The following is a 26,534-nucleotide window of genomic DNA, read 5'->3' as shown; positions in this document are numbered from 1 at the left end:
CTATCTATCTATCTATCTATCTATCTATCTATCTATCTATCTATCTAATTTTACATCCTGATCATAGCCCCTCCCTCCTTCTTCTCTCTATGCTCCCACTCCTCAGAAAAGGTGAGCCACCTTACAAACCAGAGCACAAGTCGCATCAGGACTGAGTGCATCATCTTTCCCTGTGGTCTGGCCAGGCAGCTCCCCCAGGGGGGAGTGATTAAAAAGAAGGCAACAGAGTCCATGTCAGAGTTAGCCCCCACCTCCTCACTCCATCCCCTTGTCCCCTTACTAGGGACCTACATAAAAAGCAGGAGCTGCCTATCGGCTACATCTGTGTAGGGATCCTTGGTCCAGTCCATGCATGGTCGTTGGTTGGTATTTCAGTTTCCATAAGCTCCCCTGGGCCCTGGTTAGTTGGCTCTGTTGGTTGGCTTGTGATGCTCCTGTCCTCTCCTTTCTACCCTTCCTCCCATCCTTCCTTCCACAAGACTTTTTGCGCTCCCCCCAGTGTTTGGCTGTTTCAATCTTTTTTGTTTGTTTGTTTGTTTGTTTATTGAAACAGGGTTTTTCCTTGTAATAATAATCCTGGCTGTCTGGGACTCACTTTGTAGATCATGCTGGCCTGGAACTCACAAAGATCTACCTGCCTCTGCCTGGGATTAAAGGTATGTGCCACCATGCCTAGGTGATCTGCTTATTTCTAACTCCTTTTTGCTACCTTAAAAGTTTGTAATCTTGGACATTCTAAGTCAAAATAATTAAGAAGTAGCACTAATTAAAAGTATCCACACATGTTGGTACCTGTGAGGCTGAAGAAGGAAGCTTCTGAGTTTGAGGCCAACCTAGGCCACTTATAGAGACCCTACCTTGAAAACACAAAGGTAGGGATATAGTGCAGGGGAGCCTGGATTCAATCCCTACCGCCTCTAAAAGAAAACCTGGAAACTTTTTTTTTTTTTTAGAATTAAGCATTTAGAATACGCTAGGACCAATAGTAGGGTATAGGTCAAAGGATCTAGTTTAGAAACATTATCTTCATTGTTTTTTTTTTTTAATTATTTATAGTTTCCTGTTGCAAACAGGAAAGTTGCAAACAGTTATATACAGTTGTAACTGTATATAACTAAGAGATCTATTTCCTGTTGTGACATTAACAAGATTAAGTGAAATCCTCAGTATTAAACAACATTTAAAAAAGACTGGTTCTAAAAATGACATGTCAGGTACTAGAGGGCACTTCCACAGGAGCAACAGCAAAACATTAGATACACTGTTGGTGCCATAGAACTTGAGCATGCATTCATGCTCTCAAAGTAAGACACTTACTTCAAATTAAGAAAATTCAAAATTTAAGTTTTAGGAGGGGACTATCATTTGAATGGCAAATTAGTTAAGTAAGCTTATCGAAACACCATTACTGGATAGCTAACAAAGCAATTCTTAAAGAACCAGTCAGTCTTTGGCTGATTAAAAACCAGCCTTTATGTGACTTCTGGCTTACTGCTCCCATCACTGGCCACCTGCCCAGAGGAAAGGATACAGAGATGAAGACCTAGGCTCTGTGGACTTTTAGATACTAGCTGGCAAAGTTGTCCATGCTCATTATTTGTAACCATACGTCAGTCCTCTAACTTAATTAGGAGATTTAAATAAATTGGCAGTGTTATTTCAGTAACCATTTTGAAAGAATGGATAATAGCTTATGTTGTTCCTATGTAGGAAATTTTTTAAAAAGCGGAGGAAGAATGAGTTACAATGGTGTTAATTGTGGTAAACAAAAACAAAAAATAGCAGTCACATTTGCTCTGGAAGACAGGTAAGAAGAGGAAGTCTGGGTTGCTGAAGTTCAGGTTGTGTGGACGAATCACGACACCTAGAACTCTGGGAGTCAAAAAATGGGGTCCCACAGCTGCAGGGGCAGAAGCTGCCACTAGCTTTATAGACACCCTCAAGACCGCAGAATAAAGCATAAAGAAATGTTTTGTTTTCCTTTTCTTCCTATCTTATTTTAAAGAAAATATTTAAGTAAAATTGTCTTTATTGATTTTAAAAATAATGCTATTGCTCTTATAAAATTTTTAGCTTATTTTTCTTACTAGAATTTTCATTTTTGACTCTCTTTATCATTACAACATTTTATTCTGAATTTAGCATATTTTTTCTTTAAGTGTAATTTTTTTATAATTTAATTTTACTTTATGTGCATTGGTTGGTGTGAAGGTACCAGATCCTGGAACTGGAGGTACAGACAGTTGTGAGCTGCCATGTGGATCCTAGGAATAAAAACTGGATCCTTTGGAAGAGCAGACACAATGCTCTTAAGCACTGAGCCATCTCTCCAGCCCCTTTAAATGTAATCTTATTTTTCTTCTTCTACTTGCATTTTATTTTCTGGATAGCCTTCAAATATAAGTGCTTTAAAAACCTATGTTTGAAAAAATACACCTTTGCCTTGAATTATTAACCTCTACAGAATAAAGAAAACTCAACAGGGTTGGAAAATTAAATTATCACCATATAAATAACGGCATTAATCATGAGGTTATAAAAAGTCAAAGCAGCATGAACTCAGTGGCCTGCTCTTTGATCACCTCCCCCTGAGGAGGGAGCAGTCTTACCAGGCCACAGAGTAAGACAATGCAGCCAGTCTTGATGAGACCTGATAGGCTAGGGTCAGGGAAGGGGAGGAAGACCTCCCCTTTCAGCAGACTTGGGGAGGGGCATGGGAGAAGAATAAGAGGGAGGGAGGGTGGGATTGGGGGGGGATGAGGGAGGGAGGTACAGCTGGGATACAAAGTGAATAAACTGTAATTAATAATAAAAAAAGTCAAAGCAGGAACTGTGCACTATAGCTCCGATTTCCAAATTTAAGCACAGACATAGATTGTGTCATTAAAACTTTCTCAAAGACTTGGAGAATTTAAAAGACACAACACACAAATGTGGAGATAGGTCAACGCGCAATTAGTTCTCTAATAAATCTCTTTAAAATGTTACATTTTTGTGGAAGTTAGCCCCCGTCACTACTCCACAGAGCTGAAATAAGGATAGGTTGTGATCACAGTGTGAATAAGCTGACAGTGGGCAACAGCAGACATGAAAATTCACATACTTTCCACTCAGTTTTACTGAGAAACTAAGATTTCCCTAAAAAAAAAAACAGTCTGTTAATTAAAAAATAAGACAGAGGAAGAGATCTGGGTTCTGGAATGTGAGCAAATGTTAAGACTAAAGTAGCTTTCACCTTCATTAGGACGCTTTCCATTGCAATATGAGCTGTGGGTAATTCTTTAAGAAAGGAATGCCAGAGACAGCCCCTGCTCCCTTTACTAGGGACCCCACTTGGAGACTGAGTCATCTAAGCCAGGGTTTTAGGTCCTCTCCATGCATTGTCCTTGGTTGGGTAATCAGTCTCTTCAGGGCCCCAGGCCTCTTTTTTTTTTAACTTAATCTTATTTATTTAGTTATTTATTTTTGGCTTTGTTGGTCTCCTTTTGCGCTGTCCCTTCCAGGAGACTTTTTATTTTCCCCTTCTTTCATAAAATTCCCTGTACACTGCCCAAGGTTTTGCTATGAGTCTCAGCCTCTGCCTCGATACCTTAAACAGTAGAATCTTTCAGAGGCCCTCTGGGGTAGGCTTCTGCCTTTTGCTTCCATTGTCTATCACATTTGTTCTTCTGAATGAGGATTGAGTATCTTCCCTAGAGTCTTCCTTGTTGTTTAGCTTCTTTAGGAGTATAGATTTTAGTATGTTTATCCTATATTATATGGCTAATATCCACTTATGAGTGAGTATATACCATGTGTGTCTTTCTGCTTCTGGGTTACCTCACGCAAGATGATCTTTTCTAGTTCTCACCATTTGCCTTCAAATTTCATGATTTCCTTGTTTTTAATAGCTGATTAGTATTCCATTGTGTAAATGTACCACAATTTCTGTATCCATTCCTCCATTGAGGGACATCTAGGTTATTTCCAGATTCTAGATATTACAAATAAAGCTGCTATGAACATGGTTAAGCAAATGTCCTTGTTGTATAGTTAGGCATATTTTGGATATATGCCTAGGAGTGGTATAGCTGGATCTTGAGGTAGCACTATTCCCAATTTTCTGAGAAAGCACCAGATTGATTTCCAAGTGGTTGTACAAGTTTACATTCCCACCAGCAATGGAGGAGAGTTCCCCTTTCTCCACATCCTCTTCAGCATGTGCTGTCACTTGAGTTTTTGATCTTGGCCATTCTGATGGGTGTAAGGTAAAATCTCAGGGTCGTTTTGATTTGCATTTCCCTGATGATTAAGGACACTGAACATTTCTTTAAGTGTTTCTCTGTGATTTGATATTCCTCTACTGAGATTTCTCTGTTTAGCTCTGTACCCCATCTTTTAATTGGGTTACTTGGTTTGTTGGTGTTTAACTTCTGGCATGAACTCAGTGACAGTCTTCTGATCACCTCCCCCTGGAGGGTGCAGCCTTGCCAGGCCAAAGAGGAAGACAGTGCAACCACTCCTGATGATACCTGATAGGCTAGGGTCAAAGAGAAGTGAAAGAAGACTTCACCTATCAGTGGACTAGGGGAGGGAGAGTGGGATTGGAGGAGCTGCGGGAGGGGGGCACAGCCGGGATACAAATTGAATAAATTGTAATAAATGATAATAATAAAAAAATTTTAAAAACAAAAGAATGCCACACTCATGATGTTTCAGAGAATCCTGACATACATTCTAGAACAGTTCAAAAGTACTTAGTTATAAGTAATTAAAATTGTCCAAAATTAATGATAAAAAACAGAACATGGGTTTAGACTAGGAGAATAATTTATACTAATAGTAGAAGAATCAACGTGATGAACTGCTAAAACTGAATGTATTTGTTTGCTGTGTTATAATCTTTGATGACGCAGATATATACACAAACCACTGCACCTACATGGCTTACTTTTCTACATCCTTGAATGATAAAGAAAAGTTACACAGGAAGTTCTGCCTGCCTGCCTCACTGGGGGACGCTCACCCAATCTTCTATCAGGTATAAAGGAAAGGGAGGGGGGAGGACAAAAAAGCAGTAAGAATAAATAAGTGCAAGAGAAAAAAAGGGAAAACGGCACATGGTTTAGTCATAACTGTCAACTTGATGCGCTCTAGAATCACCTGGGACATTGCTGTCTGACAGATGCTCATGGGGCATTGTCTTCAGTAGGTTGGCAGAGGCGGGGGAACCCACCGACTCTGGGTAGCAGCACCCCTGCACTGAGATTCTAGACTGTATAAAATGGAGAAGGTAAGTGTGCTCTTCACTCTCTTTTTTCTAATTGGGGAACACAATGTGAGCAACTGCCTTGCATGCCTGCTGCCTTGACTACCCATCACGGTGAATGTACCCTCAAACTGTGAGCCAAAATAACTCCCTTTTTCCTTAACTTTCTTTTTTTAGGGCATTTGCCACAGTAACTGCCGAGTTTTCAATTGGCGAATGTGTTTTTTTGTTTGCTTGTTTGAATTATTTAGTTAGTGTGTTTTGTTTTCTTTGGGGGTAGGTGGACAGGACAGAGGGCAGATATGAAGGGGCAGGGAGATGAGTGGGATTGGGGTGCCTGATGTGAAATTCACAAAGAATCAATAAAAAATTAAGAAGAAGAAAGGATGGATGCAATAGGTTCATATATTTGGTGGAATTGTTTGGGATTATGAGTGCCGTTCCTAGTTAGCTCTTTCTTTGTTTCTCTGGCTTGTGGATGGAGGATGAGCGCTCAGTTCCTGCTCCAGGGCCATGGCTGCACACCTGCTGCCACGCGCCCCATGACCATGAACTCCAGCCCCTTGAAAGTGCAAGCTCCCATAAACTCTCTCTTCCATAAGTTGCTTTCATCATGGTGCCTCTTCATAGCAAATAAGTAAGTAAGTAAATAAATAAATAAATAAGACAAAGCTCAACAGAAAAGAATTGCTTTGTCTTTGTCACACGTGGAAAAAGAAAAAGGAGTCAAGAAGGAAAAATAGAACATTCCTTAAAATCGATGTTGCTTTTCCTGCCTTCTTTCCCAGGCTCCATCACCATGAGCACAGGGCTACAAACTCCTAGTCTGACTGCGTCACATGGTGAAGGGTGTAGAGAGGAACACGCCCTCCCATGGGACTGGCTGTGTCAGGCTTGGGAGATGAGCTGAAAGGAAAGCTTATTTAGGATTCCATCACACACAGGGACTCTTAGTGTCTGCGGAGTCATAACCTGCAGTGACCTCCATAGCACCAGGCTTCAGAAACATGAGCATACAGCAGGGCCACTGTGGTTCACCCTGGAATCTATAAGTCCTTTCACACTATTTCTAAAAAAAAGTTTTACTTATATTTTGTTACATAAATAGAATACATAAAATTTTACACATAAAGACAATTTTAAATCTATTTTAAATTGAAGAACTGTTTATATATTTAGGAAGTATACAATGATAACCATCTTCTCCACAAGAAACCAGTGCTGGCTAGAAAGCCAGAACAATAATATATCCAGGCCAAAAAAAATCACATCACAATCTGTAATTAACAAAAGGATACAGAGAAGTGTTGAGCATGGTAAATTCATGAACGATGCTTCTCTGGGAAGGTGAGGTTTCGAAACAGGTTGAGGATTCGAGTCTCCTAGTGTGACAGTGTGAGAGGTGGAGTCTAGTGGGAGGTGTTTGGGGCATTTTGTTAGAGCAATAGAAACAAATTAAGACCAACTACTCTTTTTTTTTCCAACTACTCTTAAAAAGGATACTGTGGCCTCCCTATAGAGACAAGTATGACTAAGCAAGTGTCATTTTATTATAGTCCAGTGGATAAGAGAAATTCACACTCCAGGAAGTGACAACTAAGGCTAACCCATATTTTGTGTGTGTGCCTGGGGAAGCATGCTGGGTGTTTATTTATTTATTCATTTTCGTTCATTCTCTTGTATATCCTCATTTACAACATTTTTGCTGTCATAAACAAGAGGTGCTCAAGTACTGTGATGGCTGCATCAACATAAAGCTATTTCAATGAAGTCGTGGCCTGAGCTAGAGTACAAACCCTGAAAGCAGCAATCACAGTGGAATCTAGATCCACGAAGGCATCACAGATGCCTTCAATATATATAAGTAGTCTACATATATTGAAGGCATCTTTTTTTTGTCGTCATTTTTTGCAATAAAATGTTTCTGAAAAATTAACTTCCTTTTTGTTTCAGGATATGTATCTTTTTCTCAGAAACCCACACACACTAGGGAGCGTCAATATTTCTCATGTTTGACTTGTACATTCCACAACTTGCCCTCCCTTGATTTCCAATCTGAACAGCAAGAAGGGAAGGTAGGAAAACAATCAGAACTTGCCCTGGCATTTCTCTGAAGCGGTAGTTTAGAAGTGATTGCATCCACAGTGGCCATTATGGCCTGGTTTGTCACATCTGCAACCTGCTTTCACACAGTGATGCTGGACATCTGTTAAATTATCTTTTTTTTTTTTCTGTAGTATATTCTCATTTAACAGCATAACGTCACTGAAGGAACTGAAGTATGTTTGGGGTTGGCATGTGTAAATGGAGTTTGCATTTGCCTAATAGCAAACATTACCATCTCTTTTATGCCTCCCTGTTGGACTTCAGGACTTGTTACAGTAACTTAGGATCAACAATGATCATTGGTTAAACTGTATAACATCACCCTTATTCTTTTTTGGCACATTCTCTCTTTGCATGTCTGAGAGAAAATGGCAAGCCTTCTCAGTCAGGATTGGCTTTCTGCATTATGATCTGTGATTCATCCTTTTCTTTCTCGTTTTCTCTGTGGACCATAGGGAGCACAGACAGGAGTCACAGTCTACCAAGTTGAGCTGCCATTTTCATTGCAGCGCAGAGAAGGAAGAAAGCAGAGCTGGTTTCTCCCTTGGCACACATGCTCCCTGCTCACTTGGGGCAAAGTAGTGGCTTTCTGCCTCCCATGCAAAGGTCACTTTTGAGAACAGTGGTATTAACCCTCTTTCTTGCTACCATAACTGCTAGATAGGAGAGAAGTTATAAAAGGAAGAAGGAATGAAACAAGAAGTAGATTAAAAGAGAAGCAAGAGAAATGAGAAAGCATAAAGTTGGCATGGCAAATGAAATTAACTTCCAGCAACATTTTAAAATAATAAAATAAAGCAGATAAGAAGGAATACTAATACAATCTTGAATGAAATACATTTGTAAGATAGAAATGCGTAGTGCCGTAGTGACAGCATGGCATTCTTTTCCAGGGAGTCCAGACAGAATGCAAGGTCCTGGTGGTTAGTTCTACTCCAACACGAAAAACTTGCATGCTAAGTGCCTGACAGGAGTAAGAACATCCATTAAGGACTACATACATACTTGAGACCAGCAACTTAAGGTATATGAGTAATTAAAATGCATTTTCTTACTTTCCTACAATACATACAACTTTAAATAAGTCTTCATTCACATATCTAACTTAAGAAGCTTCATTCATTGTCCCTGGATGAGAACCTAGGAGTTAAACATGATGGACTAGAGTTTTCCTTTTCCAGGCTGTGATGGTGCTATTTCCTAAAGTTACAAATCTGAACACCACAACTGCAAGGAGACATGTGAGGGAGCCACCAGTGCTTGAACCTGAGCAGTCCTTACCATGTCTTTTCCACCTGTGACCTCTTATTGACATGCTGGTAACTGCATTTCTTGATATTCTAGAGGAAGTTGGTGTGACTTCAACTTGAATACACCTTGTGCCTTCCTTACTAGATTTCATGGCACCATGAGACAATGAAGCCTTTATTGCATTAGCAACCTAAAAGGAAAAGTAAAGTTTAAGATCAGTAAACAGATGTATTATTTACTTTTAGATTTATAAAAAGAGTGTTTTCTCCAAGGTATTTTAAAGCAATGATCCACAAACACTCCCAAATAAGGAGTAAGAGGTAAGAAGTACGCTCATAGTTCAAACAATGTCAATGGGATGAAGCATGAGACTATTAAATACTAAATCAGGTCTCCTCAATTTCAAATGCTGGTTGACAAGTGAATCTCATACGCTGAAATTCTTATAAACAGAAGAGTGTACTCTCAGTTAATACCTAAAGCAGTTTAATAAAACCTCCACATTTCCTACCAGTGCTTTTACATGTGATACTTCCCAGTACAAGAAAGCACAAACCTCTAAGGACTGATACCATTTTCATATGGCATGAATTACTTCTCAATGGATAGCCGAAGCTGAAAAATTATTAAGTTAAGATTTACATAATTAAGTGAAGAACCTACCAGAAGTGGTTCTGGATATAGCTCTAGCTGGGCTCTGTAGATAATATCATCCAATGCTTTCTGAGCTAGATCCCATTCTCCATTATATCTACAAAGTGATGAGAGTTAAACAAAGAAAGTATTATTTTTAGTTTATCCTATGTAACGGAACAAAACATAATGGGGAACTATTTATCTCTACTAAAGAAAGCAACAGACCACATTAGCACATTGCTTAACATTCAATTCTCCTTAAAAATGTATTTTTAAATCATCAAGTTCCTATTATCTGAAAGAATACTAATAGCAAAGAAAATTTTATACATGTACATTTCTTCTCTAAGGAACATGACTATTTATAGACTAGAAATCAAAGAGCTAAGGCAATTCAAAGCATCTTGTCACAGCAACTCAGAACATAATAAATTGTACACTGAGAGTAATTTTCCAAACAATTTATGGTCAAATTACTCTGTAGTTCCCATGGCTTTACTGAGAACCCAACCCGACCCATTCTCCTAAGTGGCTGCTCCTTGGCATTCTGATAGCCACTTAGAAAGGAAGGAACAAAAAGCCTGCTGCAAACATGAGAGAACAAATTCAGCTTGGGCATATTTCATATGTTTAACTTTCCATGATCTACCAAACCCTTCCTAGAAACGGCCTGAGTGATACAAGTCAACAAAAATATAATGGCTTGGTCATCTCTCAACAAAATAAAGAAATGTGAATTACATGAAGAGCACAAGTGATGCTCATCGGGAAAGGCCAGGATGGGCCCAGGTTATCTTCAAAATCCATCCCTCTGGCCGCCGAGACAGGGTTTCTCTGGTAGCCTTGGCTGTCCTAAGGGACAGCAACCAAACAGTCTGAACCCCTCCAAAGAAGAGGGCCATAGGGCATCTAATGGTGAGAATTCAACCAAGCTTTCTAACACGATCTAGCCCAGTATGCAGCTGGCTCTGGAGCATACACATGATACACATGGGCAGTTCCTATCACCCCAGAGGCTTCCCCCACGCCTCCTGTAAATAGACACAAAAAACATGGGAAGCAAGACTGGGGGACAGAAAAGGTGGCCCTTGCTGGTGCAGTCTTGAAGAAGAGTGGCCACTGCCATGGGAAAAGCATAGGCCTGCCAGACACATTTTTTTTTTTTTTTTTTTTTTTTTGAGACAGGGTTTTCTTTGTGTAGCCTTGGCTGTCCTGGACTCACTTTGTAAACCAGGCTGGTCATGAACTCACAGAGAGCCACCTGCCTCTGCCTTCTGAGTGCCGGATAAAGGCGTGTGCCACCACATCTGGCTCAGACACTTGTTTCATATGAACAAAAGTTCTACAGCTTTTGGGGAGAGAATAGCCAATCCTATTACTCTGTTACCCCCAGCCCATAGCTTCAGGCACTGCGGCTCTGAAGGGAAAAGGGGAATATAAACCTCATTGTATGCTGAGATAACTAGGGGTTCTCTACTTCTGAAAGAGAGGCAAGGTCACTGAGGACATCCCAGCCCTAGCATTTAAGGACAAGGAATCTGCCTAGCATTGACAGGCTATGAGGACAACAGAGAACACTGGCTGACATTCCACCCTCATCACCATCAAGCTAGGATACACTGAGAAATTAGAAACAACTTTTTAAACTTTTTATTGTTTCTTTGTGAATTTTATAACATGCACCCCAATTCCAATCATCTCCCTCCCCTCTGTATCTGGCCCCTGTCCTTGCAACCGTCCCTCCAAAAGAAAAAAAAAAAAAAAGCCAAAAACCAAACAAACCAACCCCAGAAAAACCAAAACCAAATGAACAAAACCCCCCATCTCATCATGGAACCTGCAGTGTGTCACACAGTAGTATAGCCTTCTGTCCACACATCTTTACTTGCAAATGTTCATTGCAATGAATTACTGGTCTGGTTCGAGGCCTCTGGCTTCTGCTACACTGTCAGTACTGGATCCTCATCGAGACTCCTCTCAGAGATCCTGTTGTTGCCCTTTGTCATGGAGATCCTGCAGCTTTGGATCTTCAGGACAAGCCCCTTCATGAGCTCCAGCAGTCCACAGATGGTAGATGTTGGGGTGGGCCAGCTAATAGTCCTGGAGATCTGGGCCTGGGAGGTAGCTGAGTTGGTCAGCCTGCCAGTTCTCCAGCACTGTGCTGGCTAGCTCACCCAATGCTGCGCCAGCACGGGGTGAGGCCAGCTCTCCTATGCTCACCCACACTCCCCCTCCCCACCAGGGCCAGCTCTACTGTGCTTCCTAGGCAAGGTGCAGGGCCTGCTCTCCAGAGTGCTGCAGTAGCTGAGGGGTAGGACCAACTAGGAACAACATTCTATTGCTGATGATGGGGTTCTAGGAAATGGGGGAAGAAACCCTCTCTGAGGGATCAGCATACAGAGAAAACTGAAGAAGGAGAAACTCATCAGAAGCCCAGCTCCCTCCCAGAATACTAGGTAAGAATAGGGGGATTTGTAGTGGTTAACCTCACTGTTACTATGGCAACAGTAACACAACCCCGCTGAAACCATCCTGGCAAGAGCAAAGAGAGACACTTGTATAGAGGAATTTTAATTCAGAACATGGCTGCTTTGGCAAGAGATCACATCCAAAGACTTTCTAGGTCTGTGTGATCCAGCTGGAATACAGACACACCTTTAATCCAGGAGACAGAGGCAAATAGATCTCTTGAGTTCTCGTCAGTGCTACTCAGGTATTCTGGTTGAGTGAATGAATTGAGAGGCAGTGCAATGATGTTAAGTTCATGGCAGTTCAGTTCATGGAATTCAGAGGCAGATTTACCGGGAGAATTGTAAAGCTAGACACAGGGGAAGACAGAACCAGCCAGAGCGTAAGAAGGAGCCAGAAGATTAGCACAGATTGCCAAAGTTGGTATGAGGCCAAGCAGAGCAATTCAGTCAGAGGCCAAGAAAGAAGCCAGACTGAATCAGTCAACTAGGAGAGGAGTTTGTGCCAGAACAGCTGAGTTGAACCAGCCAACAAGAGTTCAGAAAGAACTAGAAAGGGTGAGTACATTCAGTAGTAAGCCTCAGAGGCTAAAATTCTAGGCCTCGATTAGAGTTTATGGAGACTAGAAGAGTCCAGGTCTAGGCCTAGTAGCCGAGGCAGTAAGCCTCAGAGACAACAAGCCAGGTGAATAAAAGTTACTTTTACCTATTGTGTCCCTCCCTTTGGCTATCACCTCATTGAAGCTGCGGACCCCAAGAAACTGTGATTTTCTTAAGAGTCTCACGCTAGAAGAAGATAAGGACTGGGGCTATAAAGCCTGCCAGAGAGGGAGCTTGTCTTCCAGAAATACAAGTCAACTGTCTGACAACCTGTCACCATACCTGGCAAGAGAGACTGGAAAGAGACGATGATGGACCCATGATGGGTGGGTTGTAGCTGTGTATTCCTTTTGTTGTCTATAATCTGCTCCTCTCTCATTATGGCTACATTGTGTAGAACTCCTTTTTCAGTTTTTTTTTTTTTTTTTCTTGTTAAGGCTGCAGGGACTCTAACAACTCTGTACAAAATTTCATTAGTATCCTAGATAAAGAATCATTCTCATTTCAGGCATAAATCATATTTACATCAGTTTCTACTACCTTACTACTGAGTGAAATCTTAAGCAATCAAAAATTACAAGGCTTACTATCAGCAAGAAGAAGGAACCCCATCAATAAATGAAGTAATTAACTGAACCCAATTCAGGGCCAGAGATACAGATAAGTGAAAGAGTACTTGTATGAGATACCGGGTTCAATCTCAGTATCACAGAAAATAAGTAAGTAAGTAATTAAGTAAGTAGGTAAATAAAAGAACTAAATCTAGAGGTGACCCAAATATTGAGGCTATCAGGGTAACTTAAATTACTATGATCAGTATTTTAAATGCTCTCGTGGAAAAAACTGGTAACGTACACAAATAAATTCAGATTTCAGAAGGCATATGCTCTATAAGAAAGAACAGAACAAAAAGAATAGAAGCAAAACACAGTAAAAAATGAAAAACCTCCAACGACCTTGAAAGATCAATTCTAAGTCAAGGGAAAGGTAAGTCAGATGTGGAGGCAGACCAACAGAAGACATTCAAAATGAAACAAGAAGAAAAACCTGGAGCATCCAAGCCCTGTGGGGCAATACTGACAATCTAAGACAAAGCATAGCAGAGCTCTTTTTAAGGGGGATAAACAAGTCTTTCAGAGCTAGGCATGCTGACACACATCTATAAAGACTCTGAGGAAAAGCTGATAGTATCAGGAATTCAAGGCCATGCTGTCTCTAACAACAACCACCCCAACCCCCCTAAACCCAGCGTTTTCTTAAACTATGGGACATGCCTCTCTATCAGAACTACTCAGTGCTTGCTTCCACTGAAACAGGAAGGCAGCCACAGCTGGTGTGCAAACACGTGAACACAACTGTGCCTCAGTAAAACTTTACAAGGTTCAGCCCAGATTTGGCCCCTAAACCCTTCTTCCCTCCGTCAAGAAGCTTCTGCTCTACCAGGGTATATTAAAGTATCAAGTGAATATAATACAAAGTGCCTCATCATCTGTGTCACATGAGAATTACAAGACAGAATTCAAATATATACTGTTACCTAAGTTACTACATAAGACTAAACACCAATATTGGTAATTAATAAATTAACAAATTTCTGCTCGAAGATGCTCTAAAATGCTTTTTAAGAGTTAAAATTTCGAGAAACAAAAAATTCATTGGAATTAAAAAAAATCCAATTTGAAAATCATAGCAAAAAATGCCATATGCAGAAGAACTGCATATTCACATTTTATCCATTTTCATTCTGACTGTGAATTAAAAAATGATGAAGTATTTTAGTTAGTTTGAAATTCTGCACAACTTATTCATTTTTAAATGACCAAACTATTAAGAACTTGATTCCTGTTCTTCCATAAAAATATGATGATTGTTTATAGATTGAGATTATATTGTTACAGAGACTGACAAGCTCTAACGTTCCAAAGAAGCAACAGTGCGCCCTGTATGGGAGACACACTTACAGGGCAAAGTAGACTCCTGTGAGCATCTGCACCATGAAGCCAGATGAAATCGGTATCCTGCTGCTTAGGCCTTTGTATTTCCTTACATGTTGTCGGGGGTATCCACAGACACAGACTCTGGAAATAATCAAAATAAACATGTTTGTTCAGTGCAGACACTTTTCTAATATTTATGAGCAATGATAAAAATAACAAACCTAGTACCTATAAAACAATATCCCAAACAGAACATTTGCCTGTAACACTTCCTGAGTATGTTATACTGGGAAAAGATTGTAAAGCCAAAGGCAAGCGTGTGTGCAGTTGGTGAATCACACACTCACTGGTTGATTTACTAATTTTGATCAAGTCAATTATCAATAATTTTGGGGACATTACATGGAATTTATCATCAACAGATCTTTAGTATAATCTTTAGTTCCTGATTATATTCTTTGTATAAACTGCAATGTCAGAAAAATCACTATAACTCAGACTCAAGTTTCATGAAATATCCATAATAAATTTTAGACAGATAAAAAATGTTAATGCTCCTGACAGATGTAAGAATGTACACCTTTGATCCTAGCACCTGGGAGGCAGAGGCAGGTAGATCTCTGTGAGTTCAAAGTCAGCCTGCTCTACATGGTGAGTTCCAGGACAGCCAGAGCTACACAGTGAGATTCTGTCTTGAGAAAAACCCAAACCAACCAAACACAAATCTCTTTCGGGCTGGACATGTAGCTTGGTGGAGGAGTGCTTGCCTAGCACGTATGAAACCCTGAGTTTCAGCCCCAGTGTGTGTGGAGGAGTGTCTATCTAAATGATGGAGGTTGCATGGAACTGCAAAATCAACACACAAGCTGGAGCACAGCCCAGCTTGTAATAAATAGCTGTATAGTATTTCTCATATAAAGTCATAGTTATTGTTGCTCTATAGAATTACACACCTATTTTCCTTCCTTGTGCTTACCTGTATCTCCTAAAATGTTTATCACCAACATAAACTTGGAAGACAAACAAGAAGTTTCTAATTTTAGTTCATTTGCCATTAAATGGCTGCTTTTTCATTTTGTGTTGTGACTGATTCAGCCTCCACTTGATGCAGCATTAATCAATACACTGCAATTGGCCTCTCCTGAAGCCTTCACTACCAGCCAAAAAAAATCTTTTTCCCTTGTTCAAAATCCCTGCCTGGAGCTGTTGAGGGCTGAGTTAGTGGAGACTCATCAGTAAGCCTGACAACTTGAGTTCAATCCCAGCATCCCACAAGAGGGAGCGAGAACTGTCTCCCGAGCGTCGCCCTCCATCTTCCACATGCCTACCATGGAAGAAGATATAAAAATTCCTTCTTTTTTAATTTTTGTGTATGCGCGTCTCTGTGTGCGTATGGACATGTATGTGTGGGTGCCTCAGGAGGCGAGAAAAGGGTTTTGGATCCTTTGGAACTAGAGTTACAGGTGGATGTGAGCCATCCTATGTGGGTACAAGAGCAATGAGCACTCTTTAATTGCTGAGCTATCTCTCCAGGCCACAAAAATATTTTCTTAAAAGGCCTTTAAAGCATAAACATATGCTCATTTGACATTGAAAGAAACTCAAAACTGTTAGAACCAAGAACAAAAGGTAAGCAGGGAAACAGAAACAACAGCTGCATGTGAAATAAAACCTTTAATTCTGTGTAAACATTACAAAACTGCGATACCAAACTAAGAAGACTCATTTTAAAAGGGACACTGAGGGGCTTCCTGCCCTTAGTTTTCACCTTTACCACACAATACGCTAACCATGGAGACCACTGTGAAAAGAGGGGTCCTCAGTTCATTCTCTCATTTGAACAAAGCTCACAAGAGACTGAGGACGGAGGAAAGAAACTAAACACAGGGGCCCACAGGCTGGTGAGGGAGAACTGTGAGCGAAGCTCTTCAGTGAACCAGCTTCAGGGGTGGCAAGAGGAGACAAGGAACTTGGGAGTGTGGGGGTGGGGTGGTAGTACAGGGTCACAGGACCTTTCAGTAAAAGATTCTTTTTACACGGAGCCTGAGGGTTCAGAATCACCTAGGAAACAGGGTCCGAGGCATGTCTCTGAGGTACTTTCAGAGAGGTTTAACAGTGGGAGGAGAGAGACACCCTGAATATGGGCAGCGCTGTACCATGGGCTGGGGTGGGTCTGCTTCCGAACCGCAGAGGCAGCGTGGCAGGCGGCCCACAGCCAGAGCCAACCTCAGCACATGCCTTTCTCGACTGTCAGCACCGACTGGACTCCCCAAGTGTGAGCTGGAATAAACTCTTCTTTCTTACTTAAGTTGCTTTTGTCAGGATTTGGCCACAGCAATAAAAAAGTTAACCAGTGGGGGTTGGAGCTTTGCCAGTCTACAGAGGAAGACAATGCAGCTAGTCCTGATGAGACCTGCTAGGCTAGGGTCACAGAGAAGGGGAGGAGTTCCTCCCCTATTAGTGGACTAAGAGAGGGACATGGGAGATGAGGGAGGGAGGGCAGGATCCCCAGGGAATGAGGGAGGGGGCCACAGCCAGGATACAAACTGAATAGATTGTAATAAATGATAATAAAAAAGAAAAAAAAAAGTTAGCCATCTTGCCCTTCTTTTGCCTGAATAAATTACTCAAATATGAATCTCCACCTAACTTCTTTAACTCCATAATGTCTCTTACTTCCTTGACTTATAAAAAGTAAAAACCTTAGTTTTGTCTGTTTTGACTCTGTTTTGTCTATTGTTTAAAAAATGTTAACCACAGAAAACTAGAGAATCTAGGAATATCAGAAAGGAAAATAAAGTTATTTTATAATGCTACCAATCAAACTTTACCTCTATTTTTTAAAACACCAGAGCACTTTATTTTTATATTTTTTACTAACTGAATAAATTTTATTCACTTTGTATCCCAGCTGTAGCCCCCTCCCTCATCCCCTTCCAATCCCACCCTCCCTCCTTCCTCTCCTCCCATGCCCCTCCCCAAGTCCACTGATGCAGGAGGTCCTCCTCCCCTTACCTCTATTTTTTTAAAGGAAGAAAAATGATGCCATGTTTCTCTTATTTTTTGGCACCAAACTAGAACACACTAAACACAGATAAAAGGAAACAGATAAAAGGAAATACCCATCACATTCCACAAATTAAAAGGTTATGACTATGTCATGATTTTAAATGTAACATAACCCCTTCTAATTTACTATTCTCCCCAAACATTACTCAGATGGATATTCAACATCATGGTTTTTTGGTAGCTACTATTTTTAGGCCACCTTCTATGTGCTGGGTGAGTTGAACTGTATATTGACTTATGTAATGTTTTAAATAAACAAACACACAAAACAAAAATAACTTGGGTATGCAATAAACTAGCATCCTACATTCATATACTCCAATATGGGAAACATAGGAATTTTGATTTACCTTGAACAAATCTGACACAGTGATTGAAGAGAAACACTGGGCATATAGGTTAAGGCAGCATTATAACACAACAAAAGGAATGTCAATACTTCAAACCTGAAGACAAAGCAAAGGCATGTTATCAGATATTATGCAACAGAACGAGAATTACACATTACAAACACAGTAAGGAAAACACAAAGGAAAAAGAAGTCTTTGCAAGTCACACATCATAAAAATTCAATGTTCCAGATAATGCCTGGAGCAAAGTACAAGGACAAATCTGGATATGTCTCATTCTTTTATAACATGACTCAGTATCTACATGTGCTACATTTAACTCATTAAACACTATACACTACCCTATACACTAGACTGAAATAATTTTTAAACAACTCTGTGTCAGAGGAGAAGAACTGGGCCTCCACAGTATACCTGTTCTGTGCTGTCAGCATCTCCCTTTGAGGATGGGGCCCACTGTACACAACTCTGGATAAGCCATGCTGGGACAGCGCACTCTCAGTCAGAGCCATAGACCCAATGCTGGAAGGCTAAAGAAAGAAAGAACGCCGTTCTGTTAAAAGTGACATTTACATACACAACACATGGAAAGTGTTTACTAGGGGCACCAGATAGCTTAGGAATATCCAGATTGCCTATCAAATTTCCACTCCAAGATTTAATAAAATTTAAAAACTAAACCACAAATGGAAAGAAAAGTTTAATTTCTAAAATTCTACCATAAAGCACATAATAGACATGCACATACACAAAAATAAAAATGTCTGAAAAAAAGAAGGTATTTTTATATCTTCTACTCCCCACTCCCCTGCCCACAGACCCACTAATTAAGGTGAGTCTTACCCATCATACAAAGATGTAAAAAAAAAAAAAAACAAAACAAAAACAAAAAACAACAACAACAAAAAAAACCCTTTCAATAAAGCTCTCATTATCAGATCTCAGTTCAATGCTTAGTGATTTGAATTTACTTAATTTTTGGAACAGTAAATAATCTGTGTGGCAAAAATCAGTACCTTTTGAGGTACTACTAATTCACTTTTATGCACAGGTAACTACACCCTAATTTAGGGGGCTATTAGAGCTTAGGACCCAATAAATTTACTTTGATAAAAAGCTACTTACTTCATGATATACAGATGGTTTGGATAAAGATGGAATTGTAAAACTCAATACTTTACTATGTCCCTGTTTGTCAACTATTTCCTATAAAAGTAAAAGAAAATATCTTAAAATAATCACCTTTTATATATAACATTTAAAAAATAAAGTTATTAGGACAATTTTTCCAGGTTTAATTTTTTTGAGACTATAATATTAATTACAACATCTCTCCCTTCCCTTTTTTCCATATATGACAAACTTTTAAAGACCAGAATAAAAGGAATTTTAAAGTCAGTTAAAAATCTTTAACATTGGTAATCCATTATCAAAAACCCATAAGGATCAGAAGTTAACGTGCACTGCTGCATTTTCTGAACAAAAGCCAAGCAGAGCACTGCAGTTGAGCATGGAAAACAGCACCTACATTATAGTTCCATTGTTTTCAGGATGGCTGCGGCACAGACAGCATAGTGATTGTTCTTCACCAGCGAGTCACACACTCTAAGGCAATTAAACATGAGGTGCATCTACAGAAGGACCACACCTTTCCTTTCCATCTTAAAGAACACAAACCATAAGTATCTGGAATGTCACCTCATAACTGATGCTCAAGCTGAGTCACACAAACTGTTAAATGGAAGGCACATACCCAGGAGTCAGTGGGGACTTCCAAGGGCTGACTAGGGAATTTTACAGAGGTCTTCTACTGACTTTTTTGTGAAGGTAAAAACCAGACAGCTTATAGATAAACTTAAAGATATCAAGTTCAAAAATTTAGATATAATAGTAGTAACTAAACATGGCAGCACACACATTTAATCCCAGCATTTGAAAGACAGGCAGGTCTCTGTGAGTTTGAGGCCAGCCTGTTCTACACAGCAAGCTCCAGGCCAGACAGGGCTATGCTGTGAGACACCATCTTAAAAAAGATAAAATAAAACGCCACTGGTGGTAGTATTATTATTATCTCTATAAGAAAACTTAAATGCTCTGACTTTCATTCAACCCATAAAAATTTGTTTAGAGAACTATATGGGTGCCCCAATACCCGTAGAATGGTGCTTTTGCTAAACTGAAAAGCAAATTTCCAAAGCAGCGCTTTGTTAATCTGCAAATACAAACCAGGTTGTAGACCCCTAGAAGAAGGGCCTCGACGCAGCCACTGCTGTGCACGCTTCTGCTGGCCGACACGGCGAGGTAGCACCACATGAGCTCCGGGAGGAACTGCAAAGTGAACCGCAGCAGCTGCTCCTCCCCGCTGCGGTAGAACTCAAAGAGCTGGTGACACACGGGCTCGAGCAACTGGAGGAAGATGACATGGCACATGTGAACTACGACATCACTATGAATCATGCAAGGTTTCTCAGAATGCTTAAGTCTGAGATACACAAATGCTTTAATTTTCCTGAAGCAAAACCAGTCACTGCCCAGTTTTTCAGAAAGCTCTAAATTCTAGTGGCAGGACAGTATACCACATCAGAAAGACTCTACAGCTTTCAGCGAGTACTGTTACTCAACTCATGTTGCTCTGCTTCTCGGCTAGGCTCTCACATCTCTCAAGTGTTACTTAAAGTTAATTTCATTAACAGACAGCAGACTAAATCAAGATAACAAGCAGATTTCTGTGACCAATAATTGCAGCAAAGAGAAACCAATGAAGAGTCTAAATTCCAGGTACACTAAATAAGTAAACTAAGTAATAGGTCAAACGTTTTTGGCTAAAGTCCAACTAGCCTCTCCTAGAAACAGGGCTGGAAATGTGGCTCCCATCCAGGGGTGGGACAGGACACACAGACAGGCACAAAACCAAACAAGCAGTCTGTTTATAAGGTGGTGGTGCACACTTTTAATCCAAGTAATCAAGGCAGAGACAGGAAGGTCTCTGAGTTTGAGGCCAGCCTGGCCTTCAGAGGGAGTTCCAGGATAGCCAGGGCTACACAGAGAAACCCTGTCTTGGAAAACCAACAAACAAAAAACCCAAACCAAAACAAATCAAAACAAAAAAAGGAAGGAAAGAAGGAAGGAAGAAAGGAAAACCATCTACATTCCGAGAGCTACTCTTCCATCAGGTTTATTTTCCATATCACAATAGTGGTTAGAAGGCAAAAGGTAAGACTGTCTCAAACAAAACAAAAGCCTCAAGGGACTCTGCAGTGTGCCCCAACACTCGAATTTCCAAACCCCCAAGAAGCTTTAAATGAATCAATTCAGGAAGCTTGGTAAGTTTAACAAGCATTTGCAATTATGAACCTTGCTAGGAAATTCATTCAAGACACTCTGTAAGAACACATAATCAATTTTAATCAAAACACACTCAAATTCTTTAGAACCAGTTTCAAATCTCAAATTAAAAGGATTTTTGCTTAATGAAAGCAGAATTAAATGAAGACAGATTTAAAGAGAAGAAAAAATCATGTTGCAAAGTGATTAAATAAAATTATGCATTTGAAGCCAATAAAGATAAATACCAACATCGGTTTGCTGTTTCACAGCTTGCAAAGTACTATTCCTACAGAAACATGGTCAGTTTCCACTGCACTGTAAGTGGAATGAGCTGGCATATTTTTCCTGCAAAGAAGTGTACCATGATGGGCAGGACACACTCACAAGAGCCAGAAAGGAGACATCTTCTGACTCTTAGAAATGTCACAGAATGATAATATGAATTGTGAGAGATACAGGCACAGATAATTTAGTACATTTTAGGTATGCAACTAAACATGCTGGGTTGCTAATGACTCAGTTATATTTTGGAATATATTTCCCCACAGAAACATTGTCAAACACATTAGGTTATTAAAGAACTGTTAAGAAAAGCCAATACCACAAATGTATATGTTAAATGAATTTGTGTGTGTCCCTCTGTCACTTCCTTAGTTCCAACACACACTTTCCTCCTCAGCTTTACCGCTACCACTGTACATTCAGGTATCTGCTTACTTCCTATCTCATCTACTGGAACATGAATTCTGTGTTACAGGACCATGAGTTTGGTCTACTTTTTCTTGCCCATATTCCTTAGCAGCTTCTAATATACCATGTGCATTCACTAAATATTTATTAACTGAATAATGGAAAAATTCCATTAGTAAATCCAAATGATAAACTTGTCAGACTTCAAATACCAACAAAATCAATGTCTGTCCCAACAAAATCAATATCAACAAAATCAATGTCTGTTTCAAAATTGTTAAAAGACAGCATCAACTCTTTGGGAATATTTCCAAATTAAGACAAACTACTCTAAAAAGCAAACAAAAAGTAACAACACTAAAGTCAATTACACTGTTATGTTGCAGAAACACTTCTAAAAATACTTGAAAGACTAAGTTATAATTTAAGCACACAGAATACAGTGTCTCACCCACATTAATAAGAATCAAAGCAAAACTAGCTTAGAGCATCCTACAGCAGTGCTTCCTAGGAGCACAGGCCACGGAGCATCCTCACACTGTTCCCAGTGCCTAGCAACACAGAGATGGAAAGATTTCAACTGTCAGGAGCATGCCATTGTCACAGCAGCCAGGGGGACGGTAACCAGCCACACCGAGCACCCTGCAGTCTGGTTGGATGGTACCTCACGTACACTGCGAACATGTGCAAGGTGGAGCAGGTGAGCCTGTTAATTACCTTGAGGGAGTCACAACTGTGAAAAGGAAAAGTTCTTGGTTTTTGACCTGTTAGAGCTTTATTCCTTAAAGTTAAATAGGAATGCTCTAAACTGAAACAGCCAAACAAATTGGTCCTATGAACGCTTCCCACAGCAGCCTGCTCAAAACACGACAGACAGAAACGTATTTTAAGCAGTTTAAAATATTAACGAGTAAATGATAAGATTTAATTTTTTAAAAATGTGCAAAACCTACATTTGCTTTATTTGGTGAAGTAATTCTAAATCAAACAGAGAATGTTTAAAAATGTTTCACCTTTTTCTTTTTTAAAGTTAGGGTGAGGCTATGCAGCCCAGGTCTTGAATTCACAATACCCCTACCTCAGCCTCACAGGTGCTGAGACAGTAGCCTAGGTCACCACTCCCAGATTGCATCCAGAAATTTCTAAAACGTAAATCCTTGGCTACCTGTAGCTTATTGTGTAGGGTTGTGGCTTCCTGGCCTTTCTCCTGTCCACTTTAGCCTGTCTATCACTGTCCTTGTTCTGCTCATGTTTGGCAGTCATGATGGTGAGCCTTATGGGTGTAGCTTTGATATCACTACGAGACACAACCTCGCAGCAAATTCTTGATCCTCTGGCTCCTCTTCTGCAGTGTTCCCTGAGCCCTAGGTTCAGAGTGTTTTATAGGTGTAGCCACTAGGACTGTGAGCCACAACTCTGCACTTTGATTGGTTGAGGTTTTCTGATAGTTCTTCCCAAGAAAGAACACACAAATTGTTTATTCAACACCAAACATTCAGTCCCCAAAACACACATACAAGTGACATTATAAAGACTGGGCAGGTTGTACTTATGTATTTAGAGAAAAATATATATGCACATATGTATACAGTTATGTAAGTAACAATCAATAAAAAAGAGGCTACAAGTTTAAAAAAGAGCAAGGAAGTATATATGGGAAGGTTTGTAGGGACAAAGAAGAAAGAGAAATGATGTAATCATAATCTCAAAAAAAGAAAAGAAAATTTGTTTAAAGCAAAACCCTTCAAGAAAATGGGCTATGCAAATATGGTGGTACACACCTGTAGCCCAAGCTCATTGGAAGTTGAGGACTGTTTGTCAAGGAAGCCTCGGCAACATGAAACCCCAGGAAACAAGAGGAAAGAAGGTTGGTGAAGAGAAGACAAGGTAAACATAACTGTTTGATTAAGCTATTCCAGATGAAGTCTGATGGCTTGTCAGGAAAATCCTAAACCTGCTAGCATCTCATTTACACTGCATTCCACAGCATAACAGCTAGGATCTGGGCTGGTCTATACTCCAACATAAATTAATTACTCAAATAACAAAATCTCCTGCTTTGTACAGTCTTGTCGCAAAGGCCCTTGGATCCATGCAGGATGGGACTCTGCAGTATGTTACCTAGAACTGAATAAAGATATTAGTGGTGGCCAGCAATACCAATGCTCTGGAAGCAGATGGATCTCCACGAATTTGGGGCCAGCCTACTCTACATAGTGAGCTCCAGGACAGCCAGGGCTACAAAGTGAAGAGAGAGAGAAAGACAGAGAGACAGTCAGAGAGACACAGACAGAGGCACAGAGAGACAGAGATATATACAGAGATACAGAGGAAGGCAGAGGCACAGAAAGACTGAGAGATGCAGAGAAAGACACATATACAGAGAGAGAGAGAGAGAGAGAGAAAGAGAGAGAGAGAGAGAGAGACTGAGGTTGATTTAAAACCTATCATATCCTTTCCTAAGCTCAAAAACAAAAGAAATTATGCAACTCATCTCCTTTCCATCTACCTCAGTGCTTTGTCTCTCTCTAGTCCCAGAGGAAAGGCACTGGCAAGGCCAAACTATACCATTCAATAAATGCCTTGCATTTCCTTGGTCTCCCTATACTTCCCTGCTGCTAGTATCTGTTGTATTTGTCACAGAAAATCTGTATTTGTCCATGGTCTGTTTTTCATTGTTGCTGTTGCTATGAGACCTGGTAATTTATGAGAACGCATTCCTTCACTGCTCTGCAGACTGGGCAGTCTAAGACCAAGAGTCTCCTTTCTGCATCACCTCCAACAGAAGACAAAAGGGCAGGAAAGCTAAGGAGGCCAACTCACCTTGAGAACAGCACCAATCCTACAACTGTCTCAGTCTTTCCTCCCACTCTTTACCCTGGGAACTGAGCCCAGGACCTAGTATATACTAGGCAAAAACTCTCCCATTGAATCGTATCCCAGGCTCATTTCTTAATATTTTTTATAATGGGAAGGAAGTTTCCAGATGATTTTTAAAAGGAACAAACATGCAAACCATAGCATCAAGGGTCAGTTAGGCATGGCTGCTTAGTCTCTTCCACTTTTCTCTCTCAGGATTAATATCTCACACCACCGGTTTTTGAGCCCCGAATGTTAACCACAATAATGACTCATAGCAGGTTCATAAATATTTGCTGAATAAAAAAATTAATTGTAGTGACCTAGACCTTTCAAGGCTATGGAGAGTCAGAGACACACACAGAGAAGGAGAATGCCAAGAAAGATGGATTTGAGGATATAGAAGGATTCTAGTTTTTGTTCTGGAGAAGGGTGTACTAAAATTCATTTTACTGTTTTACAGTGCTCTGCAAACATACATATTTTCTTACCTTACATAGGTATGCTATATTTCATAATCAAATAAAAACAATCAAGTGAATACTATTAATGCACACTGTAAAGTACTTACCTCACTTTGTGGTTCCTGGATAACTTTATAGAGAGATGAAACTAAAGAACTCTTGTCTTTCAAATTTGTGGCATAATTTGGCAAAGATGTTTCTGGGAGTGTCTAAACAAATTAAAAACAGTTTTTTTTTATTTTTACGAAATTCTAAAGCAGAAAAATTCAAAAGAAGAAAATATGTATTGGTCATTTAACTCACACTAGAGGAGAGAGAAGGCGACTGAGAAAGAGTGTTTAGGTGACATGGAATTTCTAAAAATCCATGCTGGCATTTGATGCAACCTTATAAATATATCAAAAGAACAAGAACAAAAGTAAATAAAATCAAACCAATCCTGCATTCTTACTTAAGACAGTGAATTTTATGTGATGTGAGTTATAACTCAACAACAACACATTTTTTAAAAACATGTTTTATTGTCTTCTTACTCACGGGGTAAATCACCATCAGAGCTTCACGGTTGGGACTAGGGCAATGGCTCAGCACATAAAGCAAGCAGGCACGTGCTGCCTGCAATCCCTGGGCTCTACCGATAGAGACAGGGCATCACCAGGGAAAGCTAGCTTGCTAGACTGGCCACATGGTGGGCACTGCTCAACTGAGAAACCCTGCCCAGGAAGTTAAGTGCAAAGAACATACTCAGCATCAACTGTGGACTTTCACATGCACTCGCACATGTGCAAGAGAATCCACACACATCCCAACACCCATACACACGTGCATGCAGCACACACACAACATGAAAATGAAGAACCTTCGTCTTTAATTACAGTTTTAGATTGTAAACAATCTAAACCACATGTAAACAATCTGACCCACATGTAAAGCTAGACCTTTGTCTTTGAAGTGTCAGGAGTGATCTCCTTAGGCTTACTGATCTTGCTTCTTGTTACATGAAGACCTGATAAGGTCTAACCTGCACACCACAGGTCCCCTGATCCAAATATTCCTGAGTTCCAGTGATAAGTCTACACTGTGTTTGGGCAGAAGACCTACAGTCCCCAGAACTGGAGAATTCATAACTGTACAAATTAACTTTCCTAATTCCACTTAAAATACAGACAACCAATCACAGTCGGCTAGCATACCTTTCCAGACAGGGACCTTACAGACCAGACACAAGGATGAAAAGAGAGACTCTCTCAGCAGTAACTCATAAAATTGTAGGTGAAAAAGCAGTATTGTAATAATAAAAACTTATCTTTCAGAGCATATCTCACTAGTAGTATTTGTCTTCCAAGTCATTGATCCCATTCAAATTCCTCCCTTCACTCTCTCCTACCCTCCCTCCATCAGCAGACATAACACCTCAAGATATTCCTAACAGTTATTCTAAGACACGCACTGTGTCTCACATATCCAATAACCAAGTATTTCATGATTTAATGTCAGCTGCGGCTAGAATACATGTCTTTATGCATGTA

General features: G+C 40.1%; 1 protein-coding gene across 5 annotated transcripts in view; it reads right to left on the bottom strand.

Moving 5' to 3' along the window:
- The window catches only part of Hycc1 (hyccin PI4KA lipid kinase complex subunit 1), a 74,377-nt gene that overhangs the window by 12,212 nt on the left and 35,631 nt on the right, over window positions 1-26,534 (bottom strand). For 3 of the 5 annotated variants that reach the window (XM_055612621.1, XM_055612627.1, XM_055612622.1), the window contains exons 3-10: window positions 25,113-25,214; window positions 19,892-20,071; window positions 18,791-18,871; window positions 18,080-18,195; window positions 17,666-17,761; window positions 14,271-14,387; window positions 9,269-9,356; window positions 8,636-8,795 (exon numbers count right to left, since the gene is read on the bottom strand). In XM_055612621.1, coding sequence (XP_055468596.1) covers window positions 8,636-8,795; window positions 9,269-9,356; window positions 14,271-14,387; window positions 17,666-17,761; window positions 18,080-18,195; window positions 18,791-18,871; window positions 19,892-20,071; window positions 25,113-25,214 — 940 coding nt within the window. Of the gene's footprint in view, window positions 1-8,635; window positions 8,796-9,268; window positions 9,357-14,270; window positions 14,388-17,665; window positions 17,762-18,079; window positions 18,196-18,790; window positions 18,872-19,891; window positions 20,072-23,463; window positions 25,076-25,112; window positions 25,215-26,534 lie in introns of those variants that run through there. The other 2 variants (XM_055612623.1, XM_055612626.1) reach the window with 2 other exon arrangements.

The sequence above is a fragment of the Psammomys obesus genome, unplaced genomic scaffold (genome assembly GCF_907164565.1).
Source record: "Psammomys obesus unplaced genomic scaffold, mPsaObe1.curated_primary_1811, whole genome shotgun sequence".
In the NCBI taxonomy this organism is placed as follows: domain Eukaryota; kingdom Metazoa; phylum Chordata; class Mammalia; order Rodentia; family Muridae; genus Psammomys; species Psammomys obesus.
This window is presented reverse-complemented; position numbering and strand designations above follow the sequence as displayed.